Below are 19,301 nucleotides of genomic sequence, written 5' to 3' on the forward strand. Positions count from 1 at the left end.
TTTTAAAATAAACATGGAATCCAACAATTTGCGTCATTGTACTTCTTTCAGTTGTTAGTTAAATGGATTTTGTTTGAAATCTATAATGAAACATTTGTAGTTTCCAATTATCATTATTCACCTGTTGCCGCCGCCCGCCGTAATAATGCTGGATCGACTTATACAAGATTGCTCGTCGATTGGTAATAACTGCACTGAGAAAACGCAAACTATATTTCGGATATTAATTTTTGGTTTTTACCCATATACACCGATGTGTGTAGCACTGTATACTCAGTACTTTCCCCGAGTCCTGTGAAAAAATCACAGGCATTTTACTCGGGTGGGATTCGAACCCACGACCCTTGCAATTCTAGAGCAATGTCATACCAACTAGACCACCGAGATTGCCCGGTAGCTAGAGGCAGTTCGAATCCTATGTTTAGCAGCGGGTACTGCTATATATTTCGGATGTTACCCGAATAATTATTTCGAAAGGATGTAAAGCCCATTTATAAATAACTTCACACAATACAAATATTAATCTTTGTTTTAAGTCCTTCATCGTACTACACGTCCAGGTCCCAGAGATGCTCCCAAGCCAGCAAGGAAATTCAACATGTTTTTTTTTCATATTTATTTATTTTAAAGTTTTTTCTTTACAATAAAATAAAGGGGGAGGGTGGAATTAATGTTGTTTCGGGGAACAACCACCAAGCTGACACTAAAGTGTTGCTAATTAACATCATCCACTACCTTTGTTTACATCCCTGGGCTTAATCTACAAGACTACCACAAATTGATTGCAGTAATTTTGATATTTTGTTTGAGTGATTAATTACAAGTTTGTTGTGGGGCTTTTATAGCAGAGAACTCTCGCAAGAGGATCGTGCAGCAGTCCATGCCGTCGCATGAGGGCGCTGTTTCACCTCCGCTTCTACGTATGTCATGTATATGTATATGTACTGTACATTATGATGGCGCACGTTATGTAGCATGCTGGATGATTTTCACCGCCGGACAATTTCTCGTTTTTGTGGAGACTGCCACTTGGAGATTTGCTTTTATCTGTTCTAATATTTTTCGGTGAGTAAAGTAACTAAGTAAATAATGTACCGTACGCGTTTGTACAATAATTAGTCAACAACATGAGAAGTGTTGTAAATGAATGTACAGACACTGGACAGCCGTCCAGTCAATAGTCATGCATTACTTAATGTAGTACAGTGCATGGGACAATTGCTTACAAATACATTACAAATTACACGGCGGAGAACCGGACCACACTACTCCCAAACCGAAATAGTTCTAGGAGTAGGACCACACATGGCACGCACTGAGGCTGAGCTGAATTGAATTATATAAAATGGGTCATTCCGTGTTACTTCTAGAAACTATAAGGCTCCCCCTGTGTTTTTCAAATCAGCGTTGATGGGTGAAAGTTTTGCGACCGTTACCCAGCCAGAACTGAAGTTTCCTGTGTACTGTACACCTAAAGCATTCCCCATCCTACTCAATATACATTCATAATGCTTGTATTTCCCTTTTGTTGAGTTACGTTCTATAATTTCTTCAAAAAAGGCAATTTTCTACTCGGTACTCACTTTTTTTTCCTGCCGCATCACACGTCTTTCTAGAAGTAATTCCGTGTCATCAGCTTGCATGGCTAGGAATAGTTGCGATAACGTAACCCTCCTGCCGACGGCAGAGCCGGAGGGTTACGAAGCATACTCTGAGTGAAAAAGGCGAAATAGTTTAGTCAACAGATTTGCTCTAATTTTACACCTTTCCAAATACATGACACAAATTCTACTAGGAACATGAACTTAATTCTCAATATCTAATGAATAACACTCAAAAACACAATTGAGAAAATATTTTGGAATAAAGCAGGCCTGAATAAAGGGACAAAAACTTAAATGCTAATTATTCTTCTAAAACATGTTAATCTAGTATCAATCATTTGTACAAGATGTAGGCCTAAAAAGGCTATGTATTGGACACTTGGCAAACAAAATGCCAATTCCGAGGTGTTTCGGGAAAGGTCCCTAGAAAGGGGCGTGCGAGTGATAACTTACAAACTGATGTTTCAACTTATATTTCATTTTAGCTCCGATCCTCACAAGAGACAATGAATGGAAATACAGACCACACAGATAACAAAAACAGTGGTTCAGTTGAAGAAAAAGTTGTCATCTTAGATGCTGGAGCACAATATGGAAAGGTAAATTAATCCCATGCCATGCTCCCCCTTCCTTCCTTTCTCTCTCCCCCCCCCCCAACATCCCATTGTTTGGACCTTGACGTTTGACAAGGGGGGGTTCAAAAACAATGTGCTTCAGGAGGATCAACCCACGACTAATCCACACAAAACGTTTGCAGTTGATATGCTTGATATGCAAAGTCCTTCTTGAGTTATCGCTCAGACATCTTCTTTCATCTTAACAATATTGTGTTTTTGTTTTTTCTTAGGTTATTGATCGCAAAGTAAGAGAGCTGTTTGTAGACACAGACATCTTACCTCTAGATACTCCGGCATATTTAATCAAAGAAAAGGGCTACAGGTAGTACACCTTCCCATCTTAATATTAACAATAAGAAGATTTATTACCTAAGACATTGAATTTAATCATCATTGTGATATTTTGTGTTTGCCTTTATTTGAAATTAATTTTCTACCCGGTTCATTGCAGTATAATAGTCAATGCCTGCCTATATGCCTGCGGATTTATACCATAGATTATACTGTGAGCAATGAGATAAAATAAAACTGTAGCACATGTTCTATATTGTAAATTTGTAGTTTGTACCCATGGAGGAAGGAGATACACTATACATAACCAAGCTAGGGATGACATTCTTGCAAGCCGTATGTTTTTATGAGCTATTTTTTGTTATTGGTTGTAGGGCTATCATCATATCTGGTGGTCCTAACAGTGTGAATGCAGAAGATGCTCCTGTGTATGATCCAGCCATCTTTCATTGTGGTTTACCAGTTCTTGGGATTTGCTATGGACTTCAGGTAAATCACTATTTGACTTCCTTTGTGCTTATGTAAAGCAACTTTGAACTACACACTGATATCACTTTGGTGTTTCTGATCAGCGGAGCAGTGGTATGCTAGTTCCCATGTAAAGCATTGGTATGCATGATCCCACTGTAAAGCATACTTAATATAACTATGTGTACAGCAGTCCTCAATCAAGTCATGGCATCTAGGTGTTTGGTGGATCTGGATTGGTCAGGGTTAATCTTAAAGTTGAATTTGACTTGATAAACAATGTTTCCATGATAAAGCAGCAATTGAAATTTAAATGACTTAACACAAATGATTTCATTAAATCGTTAAATGTTAATGTAGAAATCTTTTTGACTGTCAGATGATGAACAAAGAATTTGGTGGCACTGTGCAAAAAAAGACGGTTAGAGAGGATGGACAGTTTACCATAAGCGTCAATACTGATGTGACATTATTCCGGTGAGTATGGTGAGGGTAGAACACAAGATACATGTATTATAGGTATCAGTTACTCTGGAACCAGCCTTGGCTTCCATTCAGGAACTAAAAACTTATCGCTTTGGCTAGTAATTGATACTAATAATATTGAACAAACACCAACCCTCAAAAATCTGAGAAATGATTCATGCATAAATCATCTCTCAGATTCAAATGTTTTTGGGCTGAAAAATTATCCAAATCATCTTACTTTGAAGGGGAGTTCTTTCTCATTATAGTTTGTACTATCAACAGCTGTCGTGGTTATCATTTTTGGTTTTGAGTATTATCGCATATGAAGCTGTTATATATGTGCACTTTTATTTATGATATTTTAAGGGGCTGACTTTTTGAAAGGTTGACATTATTGGTGAACTGTACTGTAATTAAGATACACATTCTTCAAAAGGTCAAGTGAGATGAACTTTGTAAGAGTTTATTATGAAGGGTTGTCAGTATTGAAACTAAGTGACTATTCAAATATACAAGTAAAAGTTATGCAAGTTAAAGTTTAAGAAAAACATCACTTAAGCACAATGCTTTATTCCGCTTGTACATAACACCAAGGAATGTGTAATTATCACAAACATTGTAAGTTCACAACACACATTGTTATAAAATGGTTGGATTGAAACTTGTACTTGAAATTTGCAACAGACAGATTTTTTATGAAAACCGAAAGTAGACAGTTCATGTCTACAGAAAACTAGATATGGTTAGTTGTGTGTTCAGTGGAACTTACAACCTTTGGTTGTGGTTTGTATCATCATATTGAGTTTTGTTGTACCTCAGGGGCCTTGCAAAGGAACAGAAAGTACTCCTGACTCACGGAGACAGCTTAAATAAAGTGGCAGATGGTTTCATTGTGGCTGCTACATCAGGAAAGATTGTCGCAGGTACATATCTACTCTACAATTTTGGGGGTTTAGTGAATTTAAATTTCTTTTCTCTTTGTGTTTTGTGGTATTTATGTACTATGTTTTGTGAATAATTGTACTTTTATCTTTGTTTTTTGTGTGAATTGCCTAGGATTAGGGATTGTGGAAAGGTATCATCTGTTTATGCTGGCATTTCCATCTGTTTGTTTCTAACAGCAATTGCAAGTGAGGAAAAACAACTATATGGAGTACAATTCCATCCAGAAGTAGACCTGAGTGAAAATGGCAAAGAAATGATGCAGAATTTTTTGTTCCGCATAGCTGGTTTATCTGGGACTTATACAATAACAAGCAGGCAAGATTCCTGCATTGCTGAGATCAAAGAGAAAGTGGGCTCAAGTAAAGTTCTGGTAAGTTCATTGTAATGGTATAGTATAGGGCTTTTTGTTCTCATTATTTCCCTGGCTTCATTTCTCTTCTTCGTGCACATTTTTGTTGTTGTGTTGTTGTTTTTGAATTATTTCAGGATCCTTCTTTTACCAATGGTCACAAAGCATGAAGAGATTTTACGGACCCACCTGAAGCCAAATATGGATGAGATAAAGGCTTGAAAACTAATATATGTTTTGATGACATTGTTTTATTTTGCAGGCATTAGTAAGTGGAGGTGTAGATTCTACTGTCTGTGCTGCACTGTTATCCAAGGTAGGGTTAGGGTTAGGGTTGCGCTATTATCAAAGGTAGGGGTAGGTTAGGGTTGCAATATTATCCAAGGTAAAGGCAAGTACTAAGATATTTCAACACTATTCAATGTCTGTCACTTTCATTGCAAGTCCATCAAACAACTTTCTATGTTCGCACAGTGTGTTGATTATATGATTACTATTTATATGGTATGCCCTTCCTACACACATATCTAAGATGCTTCTGCTATAAGATGAGGGAAATCTACATGTAAGTCAGAGTTTCATGTTGGAGTCCAGTTGAGTACAATTCTTGTATGAGTGTTGTGGTTTTTCTGCTGTTTTAACAACTTGGGCTGTTGATGAATCATAATTGATGTACACTTCTGTTTCCTAGGCACTTGATGAGGATCAGGTATTAGCAGTACATATTGATAATGGATTCATGCGCAAGAATGAGACGCAGAATGTACAGGAGTCACTTGAGAGAATAGGTCTCCATCTTAAAGGTAAAGTCTCTAGCATATCAGAAGTCATTTAAGAATTGGTGCTGCCATTCTCATCAATATGTAACTATTACTAATTACAACAACGAACTTTAACTGTTTTAACTCGGCATGCAATGAACCATCAATTTGTTTCATTTTCAATATTCTGCCCTAAGTGTGGCCGTATTCTTATATGTGTTGTTACACCTTGCTGTCTACTTACTTAAATTTGGAGTTTATGTGATGAAGATGTAAAGCGAGCTAAACGAAATCTGTCTGTAACATTCGATACTAACCTAATATGTCTCAAGGCTCCAACTTGTGTCTTTTTGGATAAGTGAAGTTTATTTCAATCACATACCGTTGAGTGTCTCAAAGGATACTTGGCTTTACAAAAATTGTTACGCCATTTTGACTCAGTGAAAATCCAATAAAAACCTACACAACTACACTGTTCATATATTCTTGCATTGTTTTTTATTAGTTGTGAATGCATCCCAATCTTTCTACTGTGGCACAACAACCGTCCCAGTAAAGAAGAACGATCCCAAGTCTGCTAAGCGTACAACTAAGATGCTAAATACAACCAATGACCCAGAGGAGAAGAGACAGATCATTGGGGATACATTTATGAGGATTGCTGAAGAAGTCTGTATGGAGTTGAACCTCAAACCAGAAGATACCATTTTAGCACAAGGTAAAAGTTGGAGATATAAAACAACATTGCACCATCAATCTACACAACACACAAAGGAGGATAGCATTCATCCTTTTATTTTATTTTTTTAGATCATTTGTTTTTGCTGGTGTCAAGTATCAGACATTTTGTTTGTTCACAGGAACGTTGCGTCCAGATCTTATTGAGAGTGCATCCCACATGGCAAGCGGCAAAGCAGATGCAATTAAAACCCATCATAATGATACTGAGCTTGTTCGTCAGCTAAGACGTGAGGGACGCGTTGTTGAACCCTTGAAGGATTTCCATAAAGATGAAGTAAGAGCATTGGGAAGAGAGCTGGGGCTTCCTTGTGAACTAGTACAAAGACATCCTTTCCCTGGTAAGCAAAATAAGTGTTATTTTAGTTTATGTATTTATGAATATGGACAATATTAATGAATTAGTGGAACTAAAGAGATATTTCTGACATAGTTTTGTAATTTATTTGTTATTAGGTCCTGGATTGGCAATTCGAGTCATCTGTGCTGATGAGCCCTACATGTGTAAAGACTTTGTTGAGACAAACTCTATTCTACACATCTTAGTAGATTACAATGCAGCAATTAAGAAGGTAAGGTTAATTGCTAAAAGGCAAGATGTTTGTTAATGCTTGTCATGTTTGTGGCAATGTCTGTCTGCAGTTTGTTCATCAACACCCTGGACTTGTATCTGTTGATTTATTTCAAGGCGTTTTATTCTAGTTACTTCTTTTCGTTAAATTCCTCTGAACAATCTTAAATAATATGTGATAAAAAATGTTGGTGTTCAGATGATCTCTACAACTTTCAGTTTTATTTTAAAGAGGGAAATTTGTCATCACATAGATGAAAGACTTGGCTGTTATGACCAGACCTTTAGATATCTAATTGAAATGATGTAGAGTCTGTAAAACCTATACAATGTAACATCCGCTACATTTAGGGAGCTTTGTTTCCACACTAAGAGGAACATTTTATTATTTTTTTAGGATTGTTTTTATTTTGTATACAATCTGATTTATCTGTGTCATGCTTTATGGTGAATTGATCATGTTTGTATTGTGTTTTTCTAAGCAGCCTCATGCATTAATGGGTCGAGTCACATCTTCAATGTCCGATGAAGAACAAGCTTTACTCTGCTCCATAACATGCTCAGATCAGTACTGTGCAACCTTACTACCTATCAAATCTGTTGGCGTTCAGGTAAGCTAGTCACATCGACCCTATACTTCATGTCAAGGTATCTTATAAGATGCTCAGATCAGTACTGTGCAACCTTACTACCTATCAAATCTGTTGGCGTTCAGGTAAGCTAGTCACATCGACCCTATACTTTATGTTAAGGTATCTTATAAGATGCTCAGATCAGTACTGTGCAACCTTACTACCTATCAAATCTGTTGGCGTTCAGGTAAGCTAGTCACATCGACACTATACTTTATGTTAAGGTATCTTATAACATGCTCAGATCAGTACTGTGCAACCTTACTACCTAACAAATTGGTTGGCGTTCAGGTAAGCTAGTCGCATCCGCCCTATACTTTATGTTAAGGTATCTTATAACATGCTCAGATCAGTACTGTGCAACCTTACTACCTAACAAATTGGTTGGTGTTTAGGTAAGCTAGTCGCATCCGCCCTATACTTTATGTTAGGTATCTTACATTACATGTATGTGAAAATCAGTGTGACTGCCACTGCGAGATCTCAACTGGTGTGTTTTGTGGCTAAATTTGTTCATCAAGTTATTGTATTTTGAAGTGAGTAAATGAGTAGAAAGATGTTAACTGTAATACAGTGAGGCAATATTATGTCAGCTGTTCATTTTTTTTCTGGAGTGGGTAATTATATTTGAAGTTGGTTGATGCACCTCCATCACTATCAATTTGATTAGGAACTATTCCAGCATTAAGTGCAAGATTCCACTGTATAATGTCTGTAATGGAAAGTTTCTTATTTACCTTTATAGGGAGATGGAAGGACGTACAGTTACGTAGCTGGTATAAGTACTCGCTCAGATCCTGACTGGGAGAAACTCTTGCTACTTTCTAAGATGATCCCTAAAATATGTCATAATATCAACAGGTATGGTTAGAATCACCTTCAACAATCCTGTGTTATATAATAGATGTTAAATCGTGTGTTAGCTCTAGGTCCCCTTTTTTTTTATTTATGTGGTTCCCATTTCTGACCAACCCAATGTTTGGCCTTTAAAACCAAAACCAAAACAAACCTGCCATCCTGCCTTGGATTTTGTTTAATTCAGTTTCAATAGAAGAAACCAAATCATGACTTGACCCAAGTGACTTGATGCTCCAACTCGAAACAAATGACTCAACTACAACTCTGGTTATTTCTTTCTAACATTGTCTACCTGTTTTCACTTCCTTTAGAGTTGTTTACATTTTTGGTGCTCCAGTTGAGGATTCAATAACAGACGTTACCCCCACTCTGCTTACACCAGGTGTGCTGGGCACACTCCGACAAGCTGACCACTTAGCACAAGCAGAACTTGTCCGAAGTGGTATGTTAACTTTTACTCAACTTAACTTGAATTGAGCTTATACAAAACCTTTGCCAACATATTTTCATATTTTTGACTTCTCTTCCTGCTCTGTAACTTTGTCCTGATGAATATTTGACAACTTCACATTTTGGTGTGTAACTTTGTTTCTTGTATCTAACCAATTAACAAATATATACTTATTTTAGTGTTTTGTTTGGAATGTCATGAATTGAATGTATACTTGAAACATGTTATTTAGCTACTATGGTTCTATATATGATTTGAGGCATTGCATGCTGAGGTACCAAATGAAATATATACTATTGTCCTACAAAGTCAAAGGGTAAATCGTAAATATATTTAAATAGCATTTACTTCTGTAGGTCTAGATATGCTTTCTTACTGATACTGTTATAATTATTATCGGAATATAGGTTTGCTATAATGAAATATATACTATTGTCCTACAAAGTCAAAGGGTAAATCGTAAATATATTTAAATAGCATTTACTTCTGTAGGTCTAGATATGCTTTCTTACTGATACTGTTATAATTATTATCGGAATATAGGTTTGCTATAATGAAATATATACTATTGTCCTACAAAGTCAAAGGGTAAATCGTAAATATATTTAAATAGCATTTACTTCTGTAGGTCTAGATATGCTTTCTTACTGATACTGTTATAATTATTATCGGAATATAGGTTTGCTATAATGAAATATATACTATTGTCCTACAAAGTCAAAGGGTAAATCGTAAATATATTTAAATAGCATTTACTTCTGTAGGTCTAGATATGCTTTCTTACTGATACTGTTATAATTATTATCGGAATATAGGTTTGCTATAATGAAATATATACTATTGTCCTACAAAGTCAAAGGGTAAATCGTAATTATATTTAAATAGCATTTACTTCTGTAGGTCTAGATATGCTTTCTTACTGATACTGTTATAATTATTATAGGAATATAGGTTTGCTATAATGAAATATATACTATTGTCCTACAAAGTCAAAGGGTAAATCGTAAATATATTTAAATAGCATTTACTTCTGTAGGTCTAGATATGCTTTCTTACTGATACTGTTATAATTATTATCGGAATATAGGTTTGCTATAATGAAATATATACTATTGTCCTACAAAGTCAAAGGGTAAATCGTAAATATATTTAAATAGCATTTACTTCTGTAGGTCTAGATATGCTTTCTTACTGATACTGTTATAATTATTATCGGAATATAGGTTTGCTATAATGAAATATATACTATTGTCCTACAAAGTCAAAGGGTAAATCGTAAATATATTTAAATAGCATTTATTTCTGTAGGTCTAGATATGCTTTCTTACTGATACTGTTATAATTATTATCGGAATATAGGTTTGCTATAATGAAATATATACTATTGTCCTACAAAGTCAAAGGGTAAATCGTAAATATATTTAAATAGCATTTACTTCTGTAGGTCTAGATATGCTTTCTTACTGATACTGTTATAATTATTATCGGAATATAGGTTTGCTATAATGAAATATATACTATTGTCCTACAAAGTCAAAGGGTAAATCGTAAATATATTTAAATAGCATTTACTTCTGTAGGTCTAGATATGCTTTCTTACTGATACTGTTATAATTATTATCGGAATATAGGTTTGCTATAATGAAATATATACTATTGTCCTACAAAGTCAAAGGGTAAATCGTAAATATATTTAAATAGCATTTACTTCTGTAGGTCTAGATATGCTTTCTTACTGATACTGTTATAATTATTATCGGAATATAGGTTTGCTATAATGAAATATATACTATTGTCCTACAAAGTCAAAGGGTAAATCGTAAATATATTTAAATAGCATTTACTTCTGTAGGTCTAGATATGCTTTCTTACTGATACTGTTATAATTATTATCGGAATATAGGTTTGCTATAATGAAATATATACTATTGTCCTACAAAGTCAAAGGGTAAATCGTAAATATATTTAAATAGCATTTATTTCTGTAGGTCTAGATATGCTTTCTTACTGATACTGTTATAATTATTATCGGAATATAGGTTTGCTATAATGCCAGTTCAAAAAGTCATAGTTTCATTTTGTAAATTAAAAATTACTCTCAAATTTGTTACTACATCAAATGATTCTTTGTTTCAAATGAATTTGAGATTGAAACTACTTCTTCCAACTGCTTAGGCTATTACAACAAGATCAGCCAGATGCCGGTCATCCTAGTGCCTATTCATTTTGATCGCAGTCCCACAATGCATCAGCCTTCATGTCAACGAAGTATCGTTATACGAACATTCATCACAAATGACTTCATGACCGGGATACCAGCACAACCAGGGAAGCAGTTACCAGAAGAGGTATGAATCAAGAAACCCAAATGTATCATGTTCAATTGATTTTGATTTCTTTTAATACAAATTATTGCTTTTAATACTTAAATATGATTAAACTGTTCTTTTTGCTTAGGTCCGTTGATTATATTTGTTTATTTATTGAATATTTGACATGTACGAAGTGATTTTGTTTGACCTTTCCAATTCCTCCTTTTTGTTTCCCCCTATAGGCTCTGAATAGAATAGTAGAGAGTGTGTCGACTGTACCAGGTATATCCAGAGTTCTGTATGATCTGACAGCCAAGCCACCAGGGACAACAGAATGGGAGTAATGACATTCTTGCCATCTGCAGGCTGTCATTCTGCAGTCTGGTCATAATTTGTAGTGTTGCGCTTTGTAGTGTTGCCATTCTGGAGTCCATATTCTGCAATTCAGCGTTCTTCAAAGTTGCATTTTTGCAACCTGGTGCTCTTTTGATTTTTAGTCCACAGTTTTGTGCAGACAGATTTGACTTACATAATTGTTTCTACTCACTGACAGAAATAATCTTGGAGTTCATTGGAAAGTTAAAAGTAGCAGCTGTGTAATTACATGTTTTTGAGTCGCCTGTTTTTGCTTGCAAATCAAGAGAAAAAAAAAGGAAATGAGCCCATTTTTGACATTAAGCACTGGTATGAAATGCACCATAAATAGATGTTGTTTTACTTTGATATGTTGCAATCTGATGGGGTGGTGTATGTTTCAATTATCTCTTCCATTATTTCACTTCAGAGATGCTGATTATTATTAGTGCATATTATTGTTTCAGAGCCAGTACTTGATGGAGGCAATAATTACCTCCATGTATTTGTCATTGCGTTGATGCCTCTTAAAAGGTTCCTTCAGATATGTGAATGTCCATAATAGAGCTGTCCTTTATATGTGAATGTCCATAATAGAGCTGTCCTTTATATGTGAATGTCCATAATAGAGCTGTCCTTTACTAAAGAAAAGACGCTTTGCCCTGACAGAAAGTGTCAGGCCTGAAGTCTATTCTAGATCTGGGTTGAACCTTCGGGCAATTTAATCCTTTTAAAAAGCAAAGTATTTCATTTGAAATTTGACTATTTTTCTACAATTTAGCAAGCTTTTACGATTAAGCAGCTCTTTAGCGGAACTGTTGATCATGTACATAATGTTTTGAATAGGCTTCTTAAGGGAAATTATACAGATGGCTGTAATGAGGGTAAGATACTGAAATAATTTAGTTTATCGATACACAAATTAAATATATTATTTGATCAAGCAAGTTGTGCAAAACAATATTCAAAAACACCCCTTGAAGTAAATAAAAAATTTCCACCGAATTGAAATGTTAAGAATTACCAAAATGCTTAACCCTCGGCCTGAATTACATACATTCAAATTCAATGAAAAAATATTGGCATCAGTGTTCTTTTAATTTGATGAAATTATTTTGTTATTTTGTGATTTAATAATAATATTTGTTAATGCATTATTTTGCAAACGTCATGGGAAAAACTGTTTAGTTATGTCTTAACTGCAATGTTATATACACATTTTTAAAACGATTTGTCAAAACAGAGACATTGTTTAACGTTGTGTGTTTGCTTGGTTACAATTTGTCAAAACAGAGACATTGTTTAACGTTGTGTGTTTGCTGGGTTACAATTTGTCAAAACAGAGACATTGTTTAACGTTGTGTGTTTGCTGGGTTACAATTTGTCTGGTAAGACATTTACATTTATTTTGTGTTGCACCAGATGTTCGGAATAAGTTGTTCTTGAAGATTTATTTTCCACTAATGAATCTAGCAGGGTTTTTTCCCTGAAAACATTAAGGGATTTTATGCAAAGAAATATCCTTATCCTTGGTTGGCAGTTAATGTTGTGCTTCATTCTTGTAATGTTTTTTTGGTTTTTTTTTCTTTCAATTTCTTGGTAGCAACTTTGAATTTAAATGTAATGTTAATTTGTTTTGCCTGCTTCATTTGATTGTGGTGTGTTTAATATGTCAGAGTGATTTGTTTTTGTGTTTGCTCAGTTTGTTCCCAATGGTTAAATCTTCAGATTATGTCATATTTCTTAGAATTACGGGGTTAAGATGGAAAACAATTTATGTACAACTATCTGAAACTTGTTAAACATGGACATGGAGTACCAGCCTTGCCCGTCTGCAGGGTGTTTTGAAATAGCTTGCCTTCAACTATAGTGTTTTAATTGCAATGTAACCCTAAAGTTGACAATATATTTTCACAGGTTGGTTACTTGGTGTTTTTGAAAGTAGGGGATTTGGAGCAAATTTACCCATCAGAAAGTCGATGATGTCTCTGCCTTTAACTTGTAAGTAGCTCAAAAAGTCATTTTGTTTGCATTCAAGGGAAGAGATACATTATGACAGCCAAGTTACCATATGGTTAATGTTAGTTGTCACAAATGCAAGCGGGGAGATGTCCAACAATTGTGATTTTACAATTGTACAACTGAATTAATTTGATCTGAAAAGTGTATCCAAAGTTTGAATTTTGTACATAATATATTGTGACAATATTAATGTCTCATTTGGAGGAGTGTTTTATGTGCCTTTTACAGGTTGCATCACTATTAAAAATGACGGTTTTGCAATAAAACAACAAAATAAAATAAAATGTGTCTAGACAATCCAGAGTATGTTGTGATTAAACAATTTATTTTACAAAGTGTATTAACTTTATAATTCAACGTACTGTTTACATAACAATTGTATGTACATTCAGGTTCAATCAACGCCTACATACTACACTGGAACACCCCCCCTCCATGTACATGTATTTATACAGCAATGTTGTACGTTACTATTCAGTTTTACAACCTCATTGTTCTGGTTGGACTTGTAACAACACATTGTGAACATCCTTTACCAAGACTAAGTTTCATCTATAACAAAACACTCTGTCAACCACTGGTGGACTACCACTAGCTCATCGGAGTTACAGCGCGATATCTTGCTTCAAGAGTGCTAAGAATATAGAGACACACTGTAAAACCATTGAAAGACTAACTGACTACTTAATGTACAATCAAGTGGCTACATATTATGCAATCTTCACTCAAGAAAGCTGTTAAATATATGTTTATCTAAAAGTATATAAACTTCAAACAGTTACAATCCTTTTTAGTTTGTTTGCCAAAAGTTATGTATTTCTGTTGGCAGACCATTAACTATTAATAAGTATTCTTATACCCTAAAATGTTCCTTCAAGATAATTCCTTATGGTTAATAAATTGCTCCATGGTTTTAAGAGTTGTTGATTGACAGCTCAGACAAATCAATCATATTTTGAATTAGGCTGGGCATTTCAATATTATTAATGGCAACCATGGAACTACTGTGCATTGTAACAGCCAATGGCATGCATACAATTGAATTGTTAAGTACATTATAAGCAACACTCTAAAAACCAGCCTACCATTTGTACATGTTTAACTTCTCTGAGCTACTCCAGACGTGTGTGCTAGCATTGCTCTATTTTTGCATGCAGGGTTAGGGTTAGGGTTAGTTTTGCATGGAAGGTACTACACATGTAGTTGCACATTATAAATCCTAACATTAGTTTCTATTTAATTGTTCATTTTTAGAACAACTCATGGAAATGAATTCATTCAAAATTTCAGAAATCACAAGGAAATGTAAATTTGTTGCAAGTGGTATACAAAAGCCAAATGTCACTTAGCCCCGGTAGGACTTCAGTGTGACTGCAACAGAGAAAACCAATCTGGGCTAAAAGTCACACATATAATTACATTTCAATGTTAATTCTAATTATATGTGAAGTAAAAAAGGCAATGGCTGATGAACTGGTTTAGTTCTAAAAGATAACATTAATCTGTTGGCATTGATTCTACAATTTCTGACAGAAAATATACTGGCAGATCTATATGATATATACAAGGCTAACATTAACCTTTGTTATAGCTTGATAACAAATTGAGAAGTTTTATTGGTTGAGACCAATGTGATACATAGACGCATGTTCCATGGCCAATGTTTGAAGATGACAACAAAACTGCAAGAAGAGCAATAATAATGTTACCAAGGTATAACAAAACAATTGTCGCGCACTGTGATGGACCAATGTGATACATAGATGCATGTTCCATAGCCAATGTTTGAAGATGACAACAAAACTGCAAGAAGAGCAATAATAATGTTACCAAGGTATAACAAAACAATTGTCGCACACTGTGATGGACCAATGGCCCCCCGAGTCCAGTACCAATAACTCAAAATTATACTTTAATAAATTGTCTGGGTGGAACACTTTTTCTTTCTAATTTTAAACCACACTTCTGAGTTGTTTGCTAACCACACACAGTAAATCACTCGGAACATAAATTTGCTTAGCACTTTGATCAAACTCTTGCGTCACAGAAACAGGATACCCGCCTATATTCCAAGTAATATACGTCACTTTTAGGATTCCCTGCTACTTTTGCATGTACTTTATGACTCGGTTTATTTGTAAGCTTTTTTTTCTTCTGCTGGACAACTTTACTGAAACTACCCTGTCAGTCTTCGAAACATCAAACAAAACTCTGTTCTTATCTTGTAAAGGTTGCATCAATTTGCGTCAATGAAGGAAGTGTTAACTTGATCTTCTTTCGATACATTGGATCTTTAGCTATAGGGTTATGCTCAAAGTATACTGTCTGTAGCTTTGTTGCATTCTTCAGTTGCTCAATGTCAGGCCAATGATCAAGCTGATTACCATTGAACTGTAAAAATAAACGACAGTCATTTATAAGGCATTAGTTCATAACATAATCAACATTACTGGATCCAGGACATAATGATATTGCCAAACCTGTGTTCTCTATAAAACTATCGTACATTGGTGCAGACTTAACATTAATGTTTGTTTAAAATGAGCTCTTTAATTTGGATAGGTTGTATTATTCAGTATGTACATTACAATAATTGGAAAGTTAAATATCAGTAACTCTTCTTACCCAAAACTCTTCAAGATTTGTTAGATGGCCGACATTCTCAATGCGAGAAATCCGATTACTGGCAAGATCTAATGTGGTTAAATTCACCTGAACAAAAATGGAATGAAAAAAAAAAATAATAATAACAATAATTATATGTGTCAATCAGCTAAGTTAAACAAAAAACAACTATCAATATCAGATCTGGTCATCCCAAAGTACAAGCTCTATTTTTTCTGACACTCACTTCCGGAAATTAAACATTGACAAAACATTTGACTTGTAAATGTGTGGCAAGTACTGGTTCATACCTATGATGCCTGAACCAATCTTTAGTTCATGTGTTGTTTTAGTCTAGCCTTTACCAGACGTCACCTTCTAGACTCAATTTTGTCAGAAAACTCATGTTGTTTTGTTCTTTCTACCCTAACCAGACCCTAACCTTATTGTCTTTATCTACTTACATTATATTGAAGATTTTCTAGTTTCTGAATTCCATTATGGCTGATGTAAAGTTCCTCTAAAGTCTCTAATTCATCAAGACCTTCAAGCTTGGTGATTCTGTTGCTCTGTAAAACATGGCAATCAAGTAGTCAAGTTAACCAATTATTTAATAATTCATTTGTTGTTGTTGTTTACACATTTAACAGCGCAAGCGCCAATAACAGTATGGTGAATAGGACATGTGGGAGGAAAACTTACATGGGTGAAAGTAACGCAGCCAGGTCGGGACTGAAAAACTAATCCACATCGAACCAGGGTGAAAGGCAGGGGGCAAAAAACACTGGGCCAACTTGAGTTATACATGTGCATACATGTACAGTGGAGGTTGCCAAAGTTCTCCACCATTATACAAATTGTTGCCTATTATTTTCTTTTGTCCAACCTTTACAATGGTACTCAAGGTATTGTCGAAATGAACAGAAAGAAATCAAATGTCGTTTAAAGTTTTTGTTACTACCATGCTTTCTGCAGTGTAAATATTCTTCTACTATACGTACCTGTATACTCAGAACTTTCAGCTTTTTGAGAGGACCCAAATTTTCTAACTTGCTGATCTTGTTCTTTCCCACAAAGAGACTCTCAAGGTTCACTAATGAATCAAAATTCTCTAGTTTCTACAAGTAAAAACCAATCATACAATAATTGTTAAGATCAAAACCAAAGGGCACTTCAATCAATAATGACATATCAGATTACTCTTAGACATGCTAGAAAACACATTGTAACTCAACCCTAGACAAGAACACAGAATTTCCAACACCTATCAAACTGTTCTGGAAATGTATTCATTCAGTTATTTAAGTTTTTTCTTAGTATCTTTCATCCATTCATTCTCAATGATAAGAACCAGGAGATGGTCTTTCTTTGAAATGTAAATTGGAATCGACACATCACATACCACAATCCGATTGTCACCAAGTTCCAACATTGTCAATTGGCTCAAGTTAGAGAGACTTCTGATGGATGAAATCTTGTTGTGAATTACAAACAACTTCTGAAGGTTTACAAGGGTGTCAAGATGTTCAAGCTTTCTTATCTTGTTGAACGATAGGTCCAGTATCCTGCAATTAGCATACAAACAATTGGTACTTATTTATATATTTTTATTATTGATTCTTTCCTTTCTAAATGAAAGACTTGTGTTGATATTAAAGAACAGAATTGTACCTGCTGCTCAGCTGAAGTATTGATTCCACCCATGGGTTAAAACTGAGATATGAAATATATATTTTTTTAATATAACTGGGAGAACAAACTACGAACCACCCTGACAAATCAAGCTTGATCAATGCATGGCATGGTCACATTATTATACCATTGAGTTAGTTAAGGTTGACATACGTTAAGTTGACAAGTGTCTCAAGGTTTTCAATCTTAGTGAGAGCGTTGTCGTAAACATCCAGCTCAGTCAGAGTTGTTAACCCTTCTAGATTCTCCAACTTCTTGATGAGATTCTGACGCAAACATAATGTCTGTGGATTGTAAACAAATTATTTGAACCAAGAGATCAGGGTTTTTTTTCAACTGGGAAAGTATTCAACAGCATACAATTTAACATGTACAGTATTATAACATTTGGAAATGTTGTTACGTTATTTAGTGTGGATACATTCAACTCCAATAAACCACAAATTATACTTTGTAATAATTTTGTCATTTAACTTAAGTGTTGCCCTTGATAAATCAGGAAGACCAAGACCGTTAACAGCTCAGTTTTGTGAAAACATACCTCAATTTGTGTAAGTTTTTCAAATCCTTCAATTTTCTCAATGCGTCTATGGTTTAGATCCACATCCTGCAGGGGTGTAATAAATCAAAATATAATCAGTGAACAAACATTTTGTAATAATTGTAGTTTTCAACAAACTGTTTAATTGTGTGAACAAACTTAGTTAAATGTTGTCCAGTCCAAACTTCCTCTCTCAAAAAGTTGACAAGTGTTGATGTGACAATTTATAAAATAATAACTATTTGTTGTAAGTCGAGTGTGAGCACTATGTCTTCTTGGGAATGCTTTGAAATCAAGCCAATATGCATTACCAAATCATCAGGGTTAAGATCTATCGGAGGTAAATTCCTAGGAGGAATTTCTTGAACTCCTGGTCCTCCTGCCTCTTCTTCTTCTTCATCTGAGGCCTCATCAGAAACAACATCTAAGTTTTGAAATAGAAAACATCAACGCATCAAATCAAAGTTCATATGTTTTGTACAAGTTTTGACAAATTAAAAACATTGTGCTTACACTACAATTACAATTACATAAGCTGACTGATCAACAACAATTTTCAAAGATATTAGATTTACTACAAATAAAATTAAAAAACTAACACATCTGCATTCATCGTATTAACAAATTTCGAAAAAACAGTAACTTGGTCAATGTTGCTTTATTATTTCTACCTCCATGGTCAGACGATAAATCGCAGGCACTCAGGCTTGAAATGAAATAATTATTGACAATGATATGTTTGGTTTATGATAGGCCTACTTTTGTCTTAATTGAAAAAGAAAGTTGAACTCATCCAGACCATTGACATGGCACATGATCCTTTTCATTTCAATTTTGAATCAGATCTCTTGACATAAAAGTTATAAATATTACTTGTATACTGTTTAAGATGTATTACCAGTTTGTGATTTAGCTTTTTCTTCCTCTTCCTGATTTACAGATTTCTCGGTTGGTGTACATTGTGTAGTGTTTGTCGCCATCTTTAGCCTTTTGCACCTTTTGCTCGGTTTTATTTTTGATTGT

General features: G+C 34.7%; 2 protein-coding genes and 1 non-coding gene across 3 annotated transcripts; 1 reads left to right on the forward strand and 2 right to left on the reverse strand.

Annotated features, from left to right (window-relative positions):
• Positions 1-314: 314 nt before the first annotated feature.
• Positions 315-387, reverse strand: Trnas-aga. Its single transcript has one exon. It is a non-coding gene; the product is annotated as a tRNA-Ser (tRNA).
• A 579-nt stretch (positions 388-966) lies between these two features.
• LOC117302399 (GMP synthase [glutamine-hydrolyzing]-like) lies at positions 967-15,123 on the forward strand. Its single transcript, XM_033786334.1, has 17 exons — positions 967-1,065; positions 2,090-2,203; positions 2,452-2,543; positions 2,887-3,001; positions 3,360-3,457; positions 4,268-4,371; positions 4,570-4,763; positions 5,005-5,058; positions 5,434-5,545; positions 6,009-6,221; positions 6,364-6,582; positions 6,698-6,813; positions 7,298-7,423; positions 8,190-8,305; positions 8,614-8,744; positions 10,929-11,101; positions 11,308-15,123. Exons 2-17 carry the CDS (start codon positions 2,111-2,113, stop codon positions 11,407-11,409), a joined length of 2,058 nt encoding a protein of 685 aa, XP_033642225.1. The 5' UTR covers positions 967-1,065; positions 2,090-2,110; the 3' UTR covers positions 11,410-15,123.
• On the reverse strand, positions 13,746-19,283 carry LOC117302400 (protein phosphatase 1 regulatory subunit 7-like). Its single transcript, XM_033786335.1, has 9 exons — positions 19,177-19,283; positions 18,590-18,702; positions 18,279-18,344; positions 17,891-18,021; positions 17,448-17,610; positions 17,047-17,163; positions 16,510-16,614; positions 16,067-16,153; positions 13,746-15,832 (listed from the first exon to the last, which is right to left on the reverse strand). The coding sequence occupies exons 1-9, from the start codon at positions 19,256-19,258 to the stop codon at positions 15,659-15,661; spliced, it is 1,038 nt and encodes a 345-aa protein (XP_033642226.1). The 5' UTR covers positions 19,259-19,283; the 3' UTR covers positions 13,746-15,658.
• Between the last annotated feature and the right edge of the window lie 18 nt (positions 19,284-19,301).

The sequence above is a fragment of the Asterias rubens genome, chromosome 18 (genome assembly GCF_902459465.1).
Source record: "Asterias rubens chromosome 18, eAstRub1.3, whole genome shotgun sequence".
NCBI lineage: Eukaryota > Metazoa > Echinodermata > Asteroidea > Forcipulatida > Asteriidae > Asterias > Asterias rubens.

Bases quoted from the DNA above. Each gene is read 5' to 3' on its own strand.
- LOC117302399 (XM_033786334.1), top strand. From the start codon at position 2,111: ATGAATGGAAATACAGACCACACAGATAACAAAAACAGTGGTTCAGTT. The intron at 3,458-4,267 runs GTGAGTATGGTG...GTTGTACCTCAG, and splicing joins ACTGATGTGACATTATTCCG to GGGCCTTGCAAAGGAACAGA. The intron at 5,546-6,008 runs GTAAAGTCTCTA...GTTTTTTATTAG, and splicing joins AATAGGTCTCCATCTTAAAG to TTGTGAATGCATCCCAATCT.
- LOC117302400 (XM_033786335.1), bottom strand. From the start codon at position 19,258: ATGGCGACAAACACTACACAATGTACACCAACCGAGAAATCTGTAAAT. The intron at 18,345-18,589 runs GTAATGCATATT...ACACCCCTGCAG, and splicing joins ATCTTAACCCTGATGATTTG to GATGTGGATCTAAACCATAG. The intron at 16,154-16,509 runs GTAAGTAGATAA...ATTTTTGTTCAG, and splicing joins TAGAAAATCTTCAATATAAT to GTGAATTTAACCACATTAGA.